This window comes from Lepisosteus platostomus, chromosome 17 (assembly GCF_059453375.1).
Source record: "Lepisosteus platostomus isolate fLepPlt1 chromosome 17, fLepPlt1.hap1, whole genome shotgun sequence".
Lineage (NCBI taxonomy): Eukaryota > Metazoa > Chordata > Actinopteri > Semionotiformes > Lepisosteidae > Lepisosteus > Lepisosteus platostomus.
Window position 1 is genome coordinate 65,559 of NC_142627.1, and position 19,152 is coordinate 84,710.

The following is a 19,152-nucleotide window of genomic DNA, read 5'->3' on the forward strand; positions in this document are numbered from 1 at the left end:
CACTTTAAATACTTCACCACTTGAATTAATGGAGACTGTTTAGGAGGCTAGATTGTGCTTGGGGCACCGGCTGCGTCTGATGTACCACAATGGTACATTTGTCCATGTACTTGCTGCCTGTCCAAGGTGAACTCTGAATTGTCTGTTGCCCAGCAATGTTTTGTGATTGTTTTGGGCTCATGAGGGCTTCAATAGAAGAGCGCTGATCACTGTTCATGTTACACCTCACTGTCGGTACCCAGGCTCGCCTGGGGAGCCTAATGAACCAACTCACAGATTAAGACAAGCTTCAGAGAGGAGCATCAAACATTCCCAGTGCAAGTCCCAGAGCTAAGATGATCCAGTCTATTAACTCCTGTTGATTGAGCAAAGATAAACTATACAACAGTTTAACTGTTTAAACATGAATGGATAATTTTCTTGTTCTATCTTAAAGAATGTGAGAATCTGAAACACTGCATGATTATTCATTAATACATTCTTCTTAAATTCACTCACATGTTAAATTTTCTTTAAATTTGTAGTCTTTTTAGACGAAAGAGCGGTGAAAATGGTTTGTTCTCAAAATAGTTTTTTTTCAAACAAAACCTGGATTGTTAGTTGTTTCAGAATATATATATATAGAGGTGTGTACAGTATGTATTGTTTGAGGTATGAGCAGGAGAATGTACTGTACAGATGCTGCCATTCAAAGTGCGTGGTACAGACACGTACCGGAGGTAATAGGCTGCGGCCTCGCGCATTGTGACGCGCGTTGATGCAAAATACCGCGGTACGTGATTGGTTGACTGACAGGGGCACTCGTGGTGCGTTGGTCGGTCATAGAAAGATTTAAATGTCTTTACTGTGCCCGTTTTAGTATTGAATATTTATATGGAATTTTACCACTGAAGGGAAATCTTAGTAGCTGAGCATAAAAAGAATAGGAGCATACTGTAACGTGTGTGAAGGCCATAAACGATATTAATTTTGGAACATAAACATACAGTATATGGCTGGTCTCAGTACTTTAAAGAAAAATACACACCAGTATTCCATTTCTCCCTAAACATTTTAAGCATCGAAGTCTTTAACTAACGTGATACCCGAGTCAACAAGCATACTTTTAGAATTTGATTAAAAGGGAATATAATATGGAATCGCATATCTAAAGAAATTAATAACGATATAATTATATTCATATACCGCAACACAAGAATTGTACACACTGTACGATGTCTGTTGATAATGTTTTGTAGGGCTTTTTCAACACTCCTCATGTGACCTTGCCGGTGGCGCTGTGGGTTAGATTCATGACTCCCACATCACACGTTGTGTGAATCCCGCTGGAGCCATGCCTTTTTTTTTAACAAACATTTCTTTGAAAAAATAAAACGTTTCCCTGGGTCAGAGATTAAATAAAACTTCACTCGCACCAAACAAATTTATATTTCTAAATATCACAACATGATCGAATTTAAGTCATTTTAATAACAATGTCACCTATGCGTTACAATATAAACATTTATATTGATTTAAATCGCCTTTATTTAAAATCCATAAATAAATCTGATACTGTTTAGACTTTTAATTGTTTAAAACTGTATTACAGCAGCACAATGCAGCGTAAATCGCTATCTTTGTCTTCTGCGTAATAATGTTCACCTCTCTGTCCAGCAAATTAACAATAGTAATAATAATGAACTTTATTGTATATGGCGCCTTTAAAGGTGGCTCCTCAAAGCGCTTTACAGGATAAAAACAATAACAATACTGTTAGGCTGGGCAAACGATTTTTATTATTTTTTTAAAAAGAAATACAAAATAAGATATAATGATGTGTTCCGGCTTAGACATTAACGAAGAGCATAAAGGTCATAAACGATATTAATTTTGGAACATCAACATATTATGTAAACTGTATGTTGCTGTTATTGGTATTTTAAAGAAAAAATGCTGTAAAATCCTGGGTTCGGTACAATGATTCAGGCATTCATGTGAAGGACAACAGAGCTTTCATTGGCTCAAAAAGACAAAGAATAACGGACACAACGCGTTCTCTCCTCAGCCGTCCACACCACACTTTTCCCTGGGTCAGATTTTAAATAAAAATTCACTCGCACCAAACAAATTACCACACATTTATCACACATGTACCACACATTACCACACATGAACACTGAACATGTTAACCCAAATATGTCTCACAATACTTTTATGGTACATTACTTTGCTAAAATGTATTTAAAAATAAAAATGATTGCAAACGCCAGCAGAGAGAGACACACACACAGTTTTTCATTGTCAAAAAGTAATTGTTTTTTACTTGTCAGCACCCAGACAAACGCAAACGCGTTATTAATGAAATGCTTTTATTCATTCTTAATCGAACTCACAAGTTGTCATCTGCTGTTGAAGCTCTGTGAGACTAGACTCACACATGGCTAGACTTGACTCGGCTCTGGCTTTCCCACCTATATCGATGCACTGCAAGTACAACCCCCCTCTCTGCGGGAGTGCTGGCTGTGACGAATTAAACCGGTTTCACAGGTATTTTCAAGGTAGAAGGGGGTGAGATTTCCAGCGAAAGACACCTCCCCCCCTCCAAAACCCAGTGAGTACAGTACTTACTAGTTAAGAAAGCTAGGCTAGGCAAAAGGAACCCTTCTTTCGTTGGAGGACAATGAACATATTCTACCTGTACATGAGAATATAATGCTGGCGCGTGGGCGCGGTGGGGTGCTGTACCAGCTGTAAAAAAAAAAGCTGCTTTTGAGTGTCCATAATATTGCAGTAAGTGAAAGGACCACGGGCATTCTTCCTCCCCCTACATTCTCAGAGTAGAATAGAATTTATTAGCACAATTTATTACAGGGCTAAATTTAATATTATTGATTACTAATAATTTATGCTAACACCTAGCTTTCTTAACTAGTAAGTACTGTACTTACTGGGTTTTGGGGGGTGGGGGGGGTGTCTTTCGCTGGAAATCTCCCCCCTTCTACCTTGAATTCCCCCCTGTGTATTGTCCGTTTAGGGCAAGTGAGAGAGAGTGTGCTGTCCTTTGACAAAACAAGGCTCACCAGATAATGTGAATCGAAATCTGTTTTTCTAGCTTTTAAAGTCGTGCGATGTGTAAGCAGGAACACATAACTATATCTTACATATGAAAAATGCATAATATAGCTCCCAAATAAACGCAAACGTGTTTTTAATAAAATGCTTTTATTCACTCATAATCTGACTATTTCAGGAAGACTAAGGAAGGACTAAGGAAATTGTCACCTGTTGTTGAGGCTCTGTGAGCTCGGTGACTTTGAGACCACTTGTTATCCCAAGTTGTTTGAATCGCCACAATTCAAACAGAGAAAAAAGAGCCAACTGACAAGATTTAAGATGTGGCTGTCAATGTTGGATTAAAAAAAACACGTTGCCCGACGTTAGTTGCATTGCTTGAAAAATAATTTTATTTGAGAGACTGGATAAGTAATTCAAGTGTTTTTTTTAACTTCCTGAAAAACAAGTAATAATTTAACAATATGTGTAAACGTTTTATGATATGTCGCTGTTGTGAATGTCTGTGGAGTGTATCTTATTTGCCTGTCTGTCCTGGCTGTGCTCTCGCTCGCCCTCCTCCCCCCCTCAATTCAATTCAAGGTGCTTTATTAGTATGACAGTTCGGTACAATCAGTGTTGGGTATTTACTTTGTAATCTGTATTGCTTTGACATGCCACTTTTAAAGATGATATATAAAATCAAGGCTTTAACTTGCTTTAACTCCGCAAGTCTGAGTTCTTGTGTCCGTCCTATCCAAACCCGAAAGTATTACAATATGTATCTTTATAGCAGGTGGTGTACAGCTTTTTAGTATAGATTACACTTTTCTAAAATGTATTTAAAAAATAAAAACGATTACAGTCTTATCTTTCCACGTTTGATCCCAAGATCCCAAGAAAAATACATCTAAACGGGGAGAAAGCTATGCTGAAAGTTTATTAAGATACTTGGAAGACAAAGATATCAATTTATGTTGCATTTGTCTGATTGTGAATAAAAAAACACATATTTATACACGCGTTTGCGATTTAAATCAAAACGCAATTTAAATCAAAATAAATGTTTATATTGTAACGCATAGGTGACTATTCATTGTTATTAAAATGACTTAAATTCGATCATTTTGTGATATTTAGAAATATAAATTTGCGAGTGAAGTTTTATTTTATCTCTGACCCAGGGAAACGCCCTGTCGCAGTACACAAATATAATCATATCGTTATTAATTTCTTTAGATACGCGATTCCATATTATATTAGCAGAAAAGCTTAAAACTACCACTTTTTTACACACTATTTCACATGTTAGTTAAAGACTTCGATGCTTAAAATGTTTAGGGAGAAATGGAGTACTGGTGTGTATTTTTTCTTTAAAGTACCGATTCCTGGAATCTGACTGGCTGACACCCTTCTGAAGTGGTTCCATAATATCTGGTATAAAAAAGCCTGGATTCTCATGTATCTGATACAAGTATCTTTTAATACAGTCTTTGCTGTGCTCTTGAGTATCCTTGTGATATTTTGAGCTCTGGTTGAATGATAAGTGTCGCAGTTTAAATAATTTTCGTAGTTAGAAATTATGAAACGCTCTGTTAAAAGCAAGGGAGTTTTTATGTCAGTTGTAATAAAAGAAAATGCCTGACAAAGGCTTGGACAGATTCCAAGTGCTTGTACAAATGTGCTAAAGAAATGAACAAAAAAAGTCATTCCTTTATCTTATTGGCTAGCTAATGTCCTGTCCTCGTTAGTTAGATCTAGAAAATGCTGTGGTGTTTGTCAAAGAAAAAACTAAAAGTATTTTCGTGTAAAATGACGGTTAGAAAGAATGTGGACCAGCGTAATACTTGGAGTTTACAGCTTGTCCAAAGTCATTCATTATTAATACTATTAGTAATATCTTCGGTAAAGGCTTTGATGCATAAATATTTCTGATAAAGGTAGGTTGTGTACTTTTGTCCAACTGAGCAATCTTGCTTTCATAAAATATACCAACTTTTTAATGACTGATGATTAACATGCTGTAATACACAATTTAAATTTCAAAGCTCAAATGCTCTACATGAGAGGTTAAGCTTTATTGGCTCCTCCTGGCGGTTTTACAAGGTGATTCTGGATACTTTCCGGCATGACATCAAATGATTCGTAATACCGCGTGATACTGCGTTTTGATGCAACACGCACACCGGGGTTTACCGCGAAATACCCCACCCATTTTGAATGGCTGCATCTGTATGTGAGGTACACTATAATATTGGTGCCGTCTGACATATCACTGTATATAAAGATGCAGAAAATAAAAATGACTGCATATTCCATGTGTTGATTGCTACACTGTCACCAGAAAACGTTACAATTGTCCAAAGACAGAATAATCTTGTGTAATAAGCGTGTCAATTTATTTTGTCACCAGAAACACACACGTCATATGGCATGCAGTGTTGTGTCACATCATGCTGTGATGTCACTGATGAAAGAAACCAGAAAGTGTTTTTGGAAAAACAAGGGAGAAAATGCTGCATTATTGTGTAGATCAAGAAGCTGAAGCGGCATTTGAGTCTCTCATCGTGGGCATCAGGAAAGAAATGTACACACGAGTGTACTGAACACAAGAGACATTAACACAAAGGCAACGAAGACTCAACATTTCTCTGTTGACTTCATTACCCAATTACATCACTTTTAACAGTAGCGAAGTCGTTTATTTAGTGTTGTAAGTGTTCAAACTTATTTTCTTTTTGTACTTTAGTTAAAATATGTCGTCACCTCTTTTTTGCTTCTGTGGCTCATTACAATTAGAAAATCAACTTGGGGAGGTAGTTGAATTAAAACAATGTTTGTTGTGTAAACATGAAGTGTAGCAAATGTATTCATGAATGAGCTTAATGGCCTGTTGTCGGGTCATCGGCAAACAGTGTAGCTATTTGAAACAGCCAACCACAGCAGATGCCTGCAGTTACCTCCTTGAACTGACAGGTTCACTTGCACTCTCAGGACATACAAAAAGGGCTAAATACCTCCTGTCCTTGCGTTACTTTCGCACACTCTGTAAATTGTGTTGTAAATTGTAATTGTGTAGTTTATTGTATCCTAATTGTTTTTCCTCTTTTCGTTAATCTAATCCTAATCCTAATTCCTGTCCTTCAGCTCTTCTATCTCTCTTAACGAGCTCGCGGATAAAGCATTTCATTGGCAACAACACCACTGTGTGCTGTACAATTCGTGCGTTGATAAATAAACCTTGATTGATTGATTGTGACTCCTTACCTTGAAATGTTTGGTCATTTTATGTCAGTCATATGCATATATTTCTATTTTATTTTATTTTTACTTAGAAATGAGTTTAGAAAAACAGCAAAGAGGATGAATTTCTACCATTAAGAAATTTGGCAGATTTATGAAGTTATGGTGTCTGCATATATTGTACAGGCAAGTCATGTCAATTGGAACATTTTTTCCAGTTTAAATTGGTATTCATCTCCAGTAGGGTTCAAAGATTCAATTTATTGTCCATATTCATTCGTTAAAGAACTCAGGTTTCAAGAGAGACCTCAGATATAGTTAGATCCACATAGTAACACTGTGAGACCTTTGAAGCATTTGCAGTTAGAAATACAATTGTTGTGGAAGCAGCACTGTATAATATGTTAGAAGATTAAAAATTGCCAAACACTCACAGTAGTGTGGCAGGTAGCGTTGGTGTTAAAGTTCTTGGGTCCTGGGTGTGACTCTGGCCCATGCAAGCTTCTGTGTGTTTTTGCATGTTCATCATGTGGGTTCTGAGCTCTTATCCTCCTGCAGTCCAAATACATTGTCATGGCAAACTGGCGACTGGCAAGATTGTCCACTCTGTGAGTATGTGTGTGGTTTGCCTTCTGCAGTGCTCTGGTGTCCTGTCCATGGAGTGGACAGGCACTGGGTTCCGACAATGTTTACATTCTTCAAATATAGCTAATAGACCTGCATTATAGTTTAGCAAATCTAGAGCTGTTTTGAACTTGTGCTGTTTTTGTAAAAAAAAGTCTGTAGATTGTTTGCCCAAAGCTGTTTGTTTGATGTGCTTGCTTTGTCCACTGTGTTTATAATAAAATTGTTTACTGTCTTATTGATATGTGCATTTGGATTCTATATGATCTCAAATGAGAAACTATTTTTATCTATGAAATTTTCAAAACTTACTTGTGTGTAAATGTATTGTGAGTAACGTTAAATTTGTGTTTTGTTGAGACAAAATATTAGTTTTTATCTTTGTTTAGGACACTGCAACACTAGTGCCCTCTGTCTGCCTGGTTAGAGTCTATCACCATGACCTTGTAAATGATCAGAATTTTTCAGTAAAATAATTTGTTCCTACTTTTGTCGACAGGTGAAGAGGAAACTGAAATATCCAAGCATGCAAGATGTAAGTAATTATACACTGTAAGGTAAATTACTGGCCCTCACCATGATATTACTCTTAATTAAAAGTCAGTATAGAATGTCTTGCCTCAGCAATGTTTTAGAGGAAGGTTTTAGATGAAATAGCCAAGGGCAATCAGACATGCTAAACGTGTTTCATAAGGTTGTGAATGTCACCTTTACTCATTCTAAAGACAAAAATGTTACAGCTGACACACACTTGTCATATTTTGAATTTGACATTATTTTGCTAAGCAAAATTAACCTCCAGTACCTTGTGAAAAAAGATTCGATCATTTATTGATTGACAAAAATCTGCATGTTAAATTGTTCTGTTACACTGTTCAGTGTTATTTCTAGTTCTTTGGTTCCAATAAAACAACAAAACAACATAATTTCCATTACTTTATTTTGTATATAACTCAATGTGCTTTACTAATCATGAAATCAAACTGAGATTCCACTCTACACCTGTCCCTTCTTTAAAAAACAGAGATTGGCTGTGCGTTGTTAGAATACCCACAAGAGTCATTCTGCTCTAATATATGTGATAAATTCTTTAAAGCATGACTTATATGGAGTTGATAGTACATGGGCACCCTCTTGTGGCTTCAGGTGGAATTACCGGCCTACTTGCCACACTGTTGTCCACAGTAGGCCTTACATGTGCTACTTCTTTACTTTGACAAGGAGGTCGACAGAGGTGTAGTATCTTTACAGTAAGTTTGAAATGCACATTAAGAGATGGGATGCAACCACAATCATTGTTACACTTACCAGCATTTTATATATGGGAGGTCACACTTAAACTCACATTGTTTTCACAGTGTGACTAGGTATCCTTTCCGTTTTTGTTTTTGGGGCATCGATTAATGTAAGAATTATCGTATTTCTGTGCCTCCTGTTGCCCCAGTCTTTTTATAGGTTGCGTGGCCAGGGGGACCCCTCAATTTGCAACGTATTTTTGTTCTGCACATTCAAATTGAGCAAGACATTCGCTGTAGTGGCTCTTCCTGTTGCTGCTGTGGATCATCTTAATGGAAGTCTGGTAAAAAAAAAGACCAATCATAATCAAGTATGTAATGTTTGTGAAGCGCAGAAAACAGTGGGAAAGTGATCTCAGAGGGACGCCCAGTCAGTCTATTGTAATACATAATAATAATTTCTTTCATTTGGTTTTGTCTGTCAGATCCATGTAACTAGCAAACAGTAGACATACATTTTCAAGCTAGAGATTTAGACTACTGGAGCTGTTTTTACTAGACGGTAACAGATTCTTGTTTCCCGCAGTTGTACACATGACAGTGATGTTTGTTGCTGACCTAATAACCAGCCACCACCTTCCAATTAAATGAGTTTTGATATTTCCTTTTAAGCCAGTCAGTGCTGGTTCTGGACTTGCATGTGATTCACAGTGCTGGTGTTGGTGGACACATTTTTGACACTTGGTAACTAGAAACAGTAATGTTTTGTTTCAGATGACCTCAGGGTCTGTTGTTTACTGCTCTGAAAGGGTGTAGTGTAGATGGGACAAAGTGCAGGGCTGCTGGGAGTCCTTTAGCACTGGTTAACTTAACCTTTTCCTTAAATCATATATTTTGATTTGGCATTCTGGTCAAATTTCCCATAGACCTCCTAATCCCATATCTGAAAGGGCTTCATCCCTCTGCTCTCCTTCCCGCTGATAGCTGAAGTGTGGTGAGTGTACTGGTGCACTATGGCTGCCAGCACATCATCCAGGTGGGGCTGCACACTGGTGGTGGAAGGGATCCCCATTACCTGTAAAGAGCTTTGAGTGGAGTGTCCAGAAAAGCACTATATACAGGTAAGTGTAAGCAATTACTGTTGATGTCAGTAGGCTTACTCAATTAAACAAGTTAGTTACAGCACTTTTGTTATTAATTTTATATTCAGACCTGTTTAGTTTATAGTTGAAATATAGACTGTAATCAAGTAAATCAACTTAGAAATAAAAAGACTGATCTAATCATGCTATGTTTAAAGATGAGAGCACTGTAATACAAAGATATGGATAATGACTTTTTTTAAGACCTTAGATATGTAATTTTATCGGAAAATATTTTCCAATATTTCTGTTAGAGGAGTTTCCAATGTTTTGCAAATGTGTTATGAACTACCATAGTACATATTGTCCTTTTAAAAAATAGTTATTTTTCACGTTTGCAAGTTTGCTTTGTGTAACCCTCTCTTAAGGGGAGACAGGTTTTAGAACTGGTTATAGTTGCTCACGGACGTAGCGTTGGCTTAGGAACTACAGCTCCCATAATGCACTGTTCGAGTTCCTCGTGGCGTCTGTCACGGCCCTGTTCTGCCTGGCTGTGGTGACATCCAGCGGGTCCCTCCTCGTTCTGGCAGCTTCACTGTAGATCATGTGCTGTCACCAGTGCGTACAGGAGGAACTCGCACAGGACTCCCTTTCTTAAATTTTATTTTCTAAAAAATTAGAAGAAAACCACAGGAGGGTTTCCAGAGATACGTACCAGTCAGGCATTCAGCAGGCTGGTATCAAGGGTCTAACTACCAGCCTGCGCGCGGCCCTGTTCCTGACTCCCGTGTCCCACCCCTCTTCGTCTGGTTACATTTACATCAAAAAGATCAAATCAATGGCTTGTAATACAGGAAGTTGATAATTCGCTTGAAAGACTGGTTGAAACTTTAAACGTCCCTTGATTTGCATGTTTATTTAAGAAGGACACAATGAGAAACTGATTACTTCTTTAAACTTTAAAAAAGAACAGATTTTAAAAAAGGCCACATATACGTGCTAGGTAAAGCCTTTTTTAAGAACATGCAGTTGTTTGCTAATGTTCACTTATTAAGGCTAAACCTGCAACTCTTCGGATTTGGATATTTTATTAGAGACCAATTTAATTTTCCTGGTCACACAAATGCACAGACGATTCTGGTATTAAATACAAAATCGACCGTCGCCGACCCCCACCCCCCAGGCAAACAGAAACATATTAACCCTTGGACCAGTAACGGAGTGCTTGAACTGAACAGACAGGGTTACTGGAGGTCGAAGTCGCCATGCATGATCACATGATCACCCGAAAAAGAAAGCGCAGGTAAGCTACTTTCAGTGGCACAAACTGACACGAAGGCCTGTGTGGTTCACCTGCGGCGTTGTAGGGATTTTCCCCAGGAAAAGAAGGCGCTATATCTCGGAAACGCAAGCAGCACAAGAGCAGCACTAACACATGCAGTGGGTTTCTTGCTTGAGTTATTTTTAGAGGGGGACAACTTCACTGAGCTAAGATTCATCAATGAGTAATCAGGAAACAGTTTAAATTCTCATCAGAAAGACTTCAGAAACTAAAATTATCCTGCAGCTAGGATCACACCTTCCCCCTTCTCTTAACGACAGACTACTGTTCTTCTAAATTCTCTCTATTCATTGTAGGTTTCATTTCACACCTCTCTTCACCTGTCCTGACTTCACACCTCCTGATTGGCCTCTCTGTCTGTCCCCTGCTCCTGCCCCTCGCCCCTCCTCTCTCCCAGCTCTTGTTCTCCTGCTACATTACCTTTGCTTACTGCTCTGTCTTTCTCACACCTGAAGAAGGCTCTGAGGCAGAAACGTTGTGTTTTTGTTCTTCTCTTTTCAGCAAGGAATAAACCTATTACTTGTTCTTTTATGCTGCTGCAGTTCATAGCCTCACATTAACTTGTAAATGCACTGAGCTCTGTGGCACTGCACCCTTTTGACTGGATACAATACCTTTCTCTCTCTGGAGGTGTGGGATGGGGTTGAAGTTATTGTCTCCCTTCGTCAGTTCAACCTCTGAAACGTCCCCATGTGGGCTTAAAAGATTATGAATATTTAACATACTATGATATATAACATTAGTAAAAATGTCAATGTAGTGTAAGTATTAATTTGAAGGCATCATTAGAGAGTTCAAGATTTATACAAATATTTGACAGTCACTTTAAAATCGTATTTAAAAGACCAGATTAAAACAATTTCTGAGTAGTCATTTGAATGAATTTGTTACGTTCCATAATGTCCTCACGGTAAGATGCATTAGTCACCAGGAGATGTAGACGCTGTCAAGAAGTCATCCTGTGGGGTTCGTGAGGATTGGAAAGTGACTCAGTGAGTATTGTGAATGCGTTTCGACGGAGAGTGAAAATAAAAGCCCACACCCAGTTTCACACCACAAAACACTCCCTCCAGTGTTACACCAGAAACGTTCAGCTGAAGGAGGTGTGCATCACAACTGCATTTTTGTTGTTTTCGTATTCCGTAACATTTTCTAACACATCCGATGAAGCCAAGTAGTTTTAAAACCTACAAATATCATTCCCTACTAATTTAGTTAGTAGGAGGTAGATCAGTAAAATATCTGGTGAGAAAACTCAGAGGTGACTCAGACTGTTAGTCAATCCTTATATTTTGGAAACTTCAGAGATACTGTACCATCGACAGTTGCTGTGTCAGATTGTCGTAGAACTATAGTCTTCATGTTTTAATGCTTGAGTTAGGGACCAAACTTGGGCTGGAAGGGTTACATATCGGGTTGGTCCAACCTCATCTCAGCAGCTGCTTCCCGTATACTAGAGAGAGTGTGATTTCTGAACAAGTAGGCAGCATGTGGAGCCCTCTTCAGGCCACGACACCTGACACCACATCCGAAACTAGTGTTTCTTTTCTTCAGCTTTCAGCACGAAATGAACTTCTACCTGTTTCTTATGATTTATGTACATCGACCCTCCACGTACTTGCTACCTTAGATCTGCTACAGTACATATAACACTTCTGGTAGAAAGTTAGCCCATGCAATAAAATGTGTATTTGCTCTCCTTTTACAGTTTTTCATACACTAATCTTTTTACACTGTATTGTTTAAAAGACTTAAAAGGGCATAAATAAAACAGACTGATCAGATCATAACTTTATTACAGATATAACACAAACGCCTGTTCCTCCACAAATTGCTTTAACCAATCGTAAGCAAATCTAAGCACACATTTTACAATGCTTTGCGTTGTTAATTTATGAGCTTCTCGGTTCATTATTTGAGATTATGACACAATTTATAACTAGTTTTTTTAAAAAGTCCAACAAGGATGGTAGTTCTCCTTACACAAGACAAAATGGTTTCAGCTTAGAATTGCACCTTATAAATACATGACAAATGTATCTGTCCAAAATGCAGTACATCAGTTGAGCAGAAGACCTGACAGTCATTTAGCTCAGCAGCCATATCACCCTGCAACTCACAACTGGCAGCCCACTGAAGCTCAGCAGGTGTGAGCCTGGTCAGTACCTGGAAGGAAGACCTCCTGGGAAAAACTAAGGTTGCTGCTGGAAGAGGTGTTAGTGGGGCCAGCAGGGGGTGCTCACCCTGCGGTCTGTGTGAGTCTTAATGCCCCAGTATAGTGACGGGGACACTATACTGTATACAGGTGCTCTCCTTTGGATGAGACGTAAAAACCGAGGTCCTGACTCTGTGGTCATTAAAAATCCATGGGCATTTCTCGAAAAGAGTAGGGGTGTAACCCCGGTGTCCTGGCCAAATTTCCCATTGGCCCTTACCAATCATGACCTAATAATCCCCATCTATGAATTGGCTTCATTACTATGCTCTCCCCACTGATAGCTGGTGTGTGAGGAGCGTTCTGGCGCACTATGGCTGCCATTGCATCATCCAGGTGGGGCTGCACATTGGTGGTAGTGGAGGGGATCCCCATTACCTGTAAAGCGTTCTGAGTGGAGTGTCCAGAAAAAACACTATATAAGTGTAAGCATTTATTAATTATTATTTAAAGAATTAATTAAACCAACTACTAGCGACACATGATAAATTGGTCATTTCGTTGCACTGGTTAACCCTCTGTTGTACATGCGCACAGGTCACAAGCAGTAATCTTTTAATTTGTTTTTAATTAAATATCGTAACAGCAGTTGTATCTGAATGAAAGAACACAACAGTAACTTTTCAGGATAAGTTATTTAAGCCAGCAGGCATATCACCCTGCAGCTCACAGCTGGCAGCCCACTGAAGCTCAGCAGGTGTGAGCCTGGTCAGTACATGGATGGGAGACCTCCTGGAAAAACTAAAGTTGCTGCTGAAAGAGGTGTTAGTAGGACCAGCAGGGGGCGCTTACCCTGTGGTCTGGGTCCTAATGTCCCAATATGGTGATGGGAACAGTAAATAAAAAGGCACCGTCGTTCGAATGAGAGGTTAAACCAAGGTCATTAAAAATTCCAAGGTTTTTTTCTAAAAGAGTAGGGGTGTAACCCTGGCATCGTGGCCAAATTTCCCATTGGCCTTCACCAATCATGGCCTCCTAATAATCCCCATCTATGAATTGGCTTCATTGCTCTGCTCTCTTCCCCACTGAGAGCTGGTGTGCGGTGAGTGTACTGGTGCACTATGGCTGCCGTCGCATCATCCAGGTGGGGCTGCACATTGGTGGTGGTGGTGGAGGGGAGTCCCCCTTACCTGTAAAGAGCTTTGACTGGAGTGTCTAGAAAAGTTTAAGGAATTAAACCACAAGGAGGGAACATTACAAAGGACTTTTAAAGGGATTAAGATTAAGGGGATTAGAAACCAATTTCAGAGGTTTTGAAATTATTTGAGAGAACAGTAGTAAGATTTTGAAGTGGGAGCTAAGTTTTGTTTAGAGTTTTTCTGGCGTTACACTGTGTAAAGGTTGTGCCTGCTTGTCAACTGTGTGGCCAGCATGTCCTGCCTGTGTCTGCACCCCCACTGTGGACTCCGACCGGAAGAGGTTTGCTGTATCAGTGATCTGGCAGCAAGAGTTCTGGCAGGAAAGGTCCTACAACAGAAAACTAGTCTGTGGAAAATGAACAGAAAGTCTTTTTGCATTTTTTAATGTATACATCCTATACTACAGATTTTGTGTTTCCTTTAAGGTAATTGTTGAAATTATTCTAATTCATAGTTCTCTAGCCTGTGGCTTACTTTTCTTGTAGCAACTGTTTAGTAATTTCAGTTAAAAGGTTAATTCCATATTTTATACATCCAGATCTACAATTATGCAATGAATGGACTCTGCATGTGTACTTCTGAACTGTGGTATCAAACTTACAGAAAGAAGAGATTCAATTTAAAGGTGTAAAAGTAGTTACAAGGATCAACAAAGTTAGCGATAATCGCTTGTAATCCCTATGAGAGGCTGTTAACAGCAATCTGGGAATGGAGAAATTTAACAGAGTGGCAATAATAGTAAAATGTAGTTCCTTTCAAGAACAATAAGGTGCTCCCCACTACATTTTAGCTATAAACAGTATATGTAATATATGATATACTCTTTATGATATATTTACTATTTTTCTGAAAAGTTCAGTTGCTATCATTTTTTCTTTTCCATTTTGAAACGCCTGTTATGGTTGATACTATTTAAATTTAACAAGGCCAGCTTGTCAGCTGTTACAAAACATGTTCACAACTAAACTATATGATGAACTATCGTTTGTCATGTAAGGTAAGCTGGCAGACCCAGTTTGTGCAGTTTGACAGTGGTGCAGAGGGGATAACCAGGGAGGCTTAAAACTGTTCACATTTCAGGTTTTTTTACTGTACAGCCACAGGCACTGCACTTGTACTTCTTCCATATGGGTGGTATTGTCCAGAGACAGTCGCAGGTCTTGCAGTACTCCCCTACCTGTAGAAGAGCATATTTAACAAACTAATCTATTATGTACATTTTGCTTCTATTCTTGACACTTTATTTACAGTACCTAGAGTTGTATGAACATGTAACAAGCTACCCAGCCCTGTTGTTCAAGACAATACGCTGTCTTTCTTCAAATGAGATCATTGGTTCAATTGGGTACTATCAAATGGTCTAGATAGGCTCTCATTTATAACCTGTAGGCATTATTGAAGGATTTAGTTAATAATTGAGAGATCAAGTTTGCTGAAGCCACTCTGTTTAGACGTTCTTATTCCTGGTAATTCATACAATGGGTAATAATTCATCAAAATAGTAAATTAACTTGATCGGCTGTTTTTTTGTTTTAGTTTTATTATTATTTTCTGTTCTAGTTTCAATTACGCATTTTATTTACCATGTGTCGTGTGTGCAGTGCTAATTGTTTTTATTTTATTGCTTGTAGCCACTCTGCACATTTGTCGACTATGCTTCTGTTAAGGCTGCAGTTTTACGAGCATAAAAAAGACCAACATTTAGGAAGTATAAGAACTAACCAACTAATTTGTTGAATTTGCAGGAGAAATTTTCAAATTTAATTTGGCAAAAACACGTGAGAAATAAATTTTTTTAGATTGCTGGTGTAGTGCGCAGAAAGGGTACCAACTTTGCTCAGCTTCGGGAATTAATTTTATTAGAAGATTTAAAAAAAATTGTTCTCCTGAGTGTCTAGCAATGCATTTGAATGAACATGAAGTGATTCAGCTTCGTGAGACGTCAGTTTTGGCAGACGAGTATGTTTTTACTGGAGCCCCTGTGGTGTGTTCTGGTGAGCTGTCATTGAGACATGTTGCACAAAATTCTGGAAATAAATTAGTGACATTTCTTTTGTTAATAGAATCAAACAGGTACAGTTTATGATTATTGTAAGATACCTGGCTATTTTATTTTAGAATGTAGAACACTGCAGAGAAAGGATCAGTCAGTGAAGAGTGCTGGAATTCTGCAAAAATCCAGGTCTTCAGAGACGACTTCTGAATCAGATAGTGAGTCAGCCCTTGAGGTGAGCTACAGTCCATTCATTCCGGATAGATTCGTATCATTGCTGGATAATCCCGAGATCCCAGTTGAAATCTGAAGAGACACGGGTGTGGCGAAGTCGTTCTTTAGGTAATGTATTTTTGAACTTGGACTTGGTGACCAGGGGTGGCTGTGCATTCTGGATTGCCTGTGCTGCTGTTTCTTGTATTCTAGGAAGAGATTTGGCGGGGGGTAAGGTGTTGCCTGTACCCCAGGTCATTGATAATCCTTTGTGAGGTGAGTCTTCCAATCTAGCGATGGAGAACTCTCCTGCTGTTTTCCCTATTTGTGTTGGGACGTGTGCACAAGCCAAAGAACAGGGGACTGATTGTTTTAGTACAATGAGTGATGTGTTACTGGCAGACTCTTTTCTTGCTCGTCCTGATTATGTAGCAGCTGATCCTGTAGTTGAGGATGGAGTTATACCTTTGATAAAGACGTCTTGTTTTTTGAACAGAAGTGTGATCCTGAGATAAAAGCACTGCTGTGTTGTCACCCAAATGAGCTTTCTGAACATGTCGTTGATTATTTTATAGACAGATGTACTGGCCTCACTAAATGTATCTTCTGTTCAGCTATCCAGTCAGCTAAATAATTCTTGGAGAAAGCAGGCTGATCTCTCATTCAAAGCATTTATTTGAACAGAAAGTGTGAAAAGATATTGCCATCTTTGGTGCCATAAAATGCAAGGCGTATTTAGAATACCACACTTTGCAATAACTTTATATTAAACAAACCTCCCACAACAGCTCTACATTACTTCCTGTAACACCAGAAGTTATGTCCAGATCTAGTGAACTGCCACTAGAGGTCCATAACAACAGAGGTGTGTGCCACTTGATCTTCCAGTGGAGTGTGGTATATCAGGTAGTAATGCCAAGGCATTTTCATAACGAGGTGTTGCATCTAGCTCTTGACCATGGTCTTGGTCTTGCTGGTCACCTTGGTGTCAAAAAGATGTGTGATCGTGTTCTTCGGCTCTTTTTCTGGCCTTGAAAGCTGATGTGGTTACGTATTGTAGGTCTTGTCTACAATTTTAACACAGACTGTCTGTGATTATAATAATACAGGAACCATTTTCCCTCACAAGGTTTCCCTCAATTTCCTTCAAAGGATTAATAAAGTATCCATCTAACCATTCTACATTATTTCAGCTCACTAAGTCCATGGGTCTGTGGTTGTCACAGCACAGTAAACACCCCTTTTATGGCTTGGCTTGGTCTGAAATCTCACGATGCCCTTTTGTCAGTGTAATACCAGTGGAGGTAGATCATTTCTGTGTCATGCTTGCTTTGGAGATGTTTTTCTCTACCACACTATGATATGAATTCTGCTTGTTTGTATGTTCTTGGAAACATTCGCCTCAACAGAGGAAGATCTTAAAAACACCCTAGCTTTGAGATTTGATCTATTCAAGGTTTTCAGTTTTATCTTAAATTCTGACATTATTCGTAGGCATGAATAAGAATTAAAGAGAAATGTAATTATTCTGTACCTTGTTTTGATCATTTTAGGTTTCCCAGGATGTCTACAAAAGCTGAAAGAACATCACAAAGCGAATGTAAAGAGGATGTTTGAATCTGTGTCTGAAGGAGTTTCTAATCCAGGAAAGGAGACACTTCTCAATGATATTTTTACCTATGTGTGGATAACTGAAGTTGCAATCCGACATGATGACAGGCAGTCCGAGACTGGCTGTAAAACCACAGTCTCCCAAATCGTTCCCTCACAGGCAGTGATATTTTCAAGCTGCTGCCGGGACAGGCAGAATCGATCAGAACTCTACTAACAAAGGGAATTGCTGGCTCTGGTAAAACACTCTGGGTGAAAAAACTTCTTCTTGATTGGGCACATGGAACGGAGAACCAGGAATTTGATTTGATATATTATCTTCCATTCTGTGAATTGAATTTGTTCATGTCAGAAATTAGCTTGCTAGAACTCATCCAGTCTTTCTTCCCAGTGATGGTAAACTTGGGCGATGCTTTGGATTGTTGTAAAGTCCTGTTCGTCTTTGATGGATTGAATGAAAGCAGGTTTCCTTTGGATTTTGAATCAAATCTGAGATGTTCTGATGTAAAACAGCCCATGGCTGTTGATGTGTTATTAACCAGTCTCATTCAAGGAAGCCTTCTTGGTGAAGCCTCCATCCGGATAACCTCTAGACCAGCTGGAGCAAGCCTCATCCCTCTAGAGCACATCAGCAGAGCGACAGAGATACAAGGGTTTCAAGATGAGAAAAAGGAAGAGTACACCAGAAAGAAATGCAGATCTGGCTGACAGAATTATTTCAAATTTAAAGATGCAGAGAAGTCTTTACATTCTATGCCAAGTCCCTGTATTCTGTTGGATTGTGGTTAGTGTTCTTGAGCACACACTGGGAGAGACCTGTGAGGACCAGATGGCAAGTCTGACAGCCATCTACACAAAGTTTATTGTTCTCTTGCTAAGGAACAAGAAAGAGAAAGCAGAAAACGTCCTCAAATCAAATCGAGAAGCAATTCTTAAACTGGGGAAGTTGGCATTTGAACATTTAGAAAAAAAGAGTGTGTTCTTTGACACAGATTTGAAAGACTGTGGCATTGATAGCACCAATTCCCTTTTTTCCAGGGTCTGCAAGGACATTTTTTAACAGAATTTAACTTTATTTCAAGGAAGAGTGTACACTTTTGTGCACCTCACAGTCCAAGAGTATTTTGCAGCTCTGTATATTTTCTTTTCTGAAAATCAAAATCTAAGCCTACCAAAGAAATTAGCTGTGTCTTTCTCCAGTGCTGGCAGCAGAAAATCGATATTCAGTCTGAATGCAGAAGCCCTTGAACGGGCCGTCCAGAGCCGAAATGGCCACCTTGATCTCGTCGTCCAATTCCTTCTAGGAATGGGAATGGAGAAAACCCAAGCTCTTTTAAAAGGATTCCTATCCAGCACAGAAGATCACTCTAGTGACATCCAGAAAACAGTAGAACATATTAGGGATTAAGGAAACCTCCTCTG

General features: G+C 38.9%; 1 protein-coding gene and 1 pseudogene across 6 annotated transcripts in view; both read left to right on the forward strand.

The window, feature by feature from the left end:
* LOC148645902 (uncharacterized) overlaps nucleotides 1–17,678 on the forward strand; it is a 50,435-nt gene extending 32,757 nt beyond the window's left edge. For 3 of the 6 annotated variants that reach the window (XM_088609766.1, XM_088609764.1, XM_088609767.1), the window contains 4 exons: nucleotides 7,400–7,435; nucleotides 8,345–8,479; nucleotides 9,120–9,256; nucleotides 16,032–17,678. In XM_088609766.1, coding sequence (XP_088465892.1) covers nucleotides 7,400–7,435; nucleotides 8,345–8,479; nucleotides 9,120–9,256; nucleotides 16,032–16,038 — 315 coding nt within the window. In that variant the 3' untranslated portion in view covers nucleotides 16,039–17,678. Of the gene's footprint in view, nucleotides 1–6,576; nucleotides 6,885–7,399; nucleotides 7,458–8,344; nucleotides 9,257–16,031 lie in introns of those variants that run through there. The other 3 variants (XR_015927891.1, XR_015927890.1, XR_015927892.1) reach the window with 2 other exon arrangements.
* A 181-nt stretch (nucleotides 17,679–17,859) lies between these two features.
* LOC148645903 (NLR family CARD domain-containing protein 3-like) lies at nucleotides 17,860–19,138 on the forward strand (annotated as a pseudogene).
* Nucleotides 19,139–19,152: the final 14 nt, after the last annotated feature.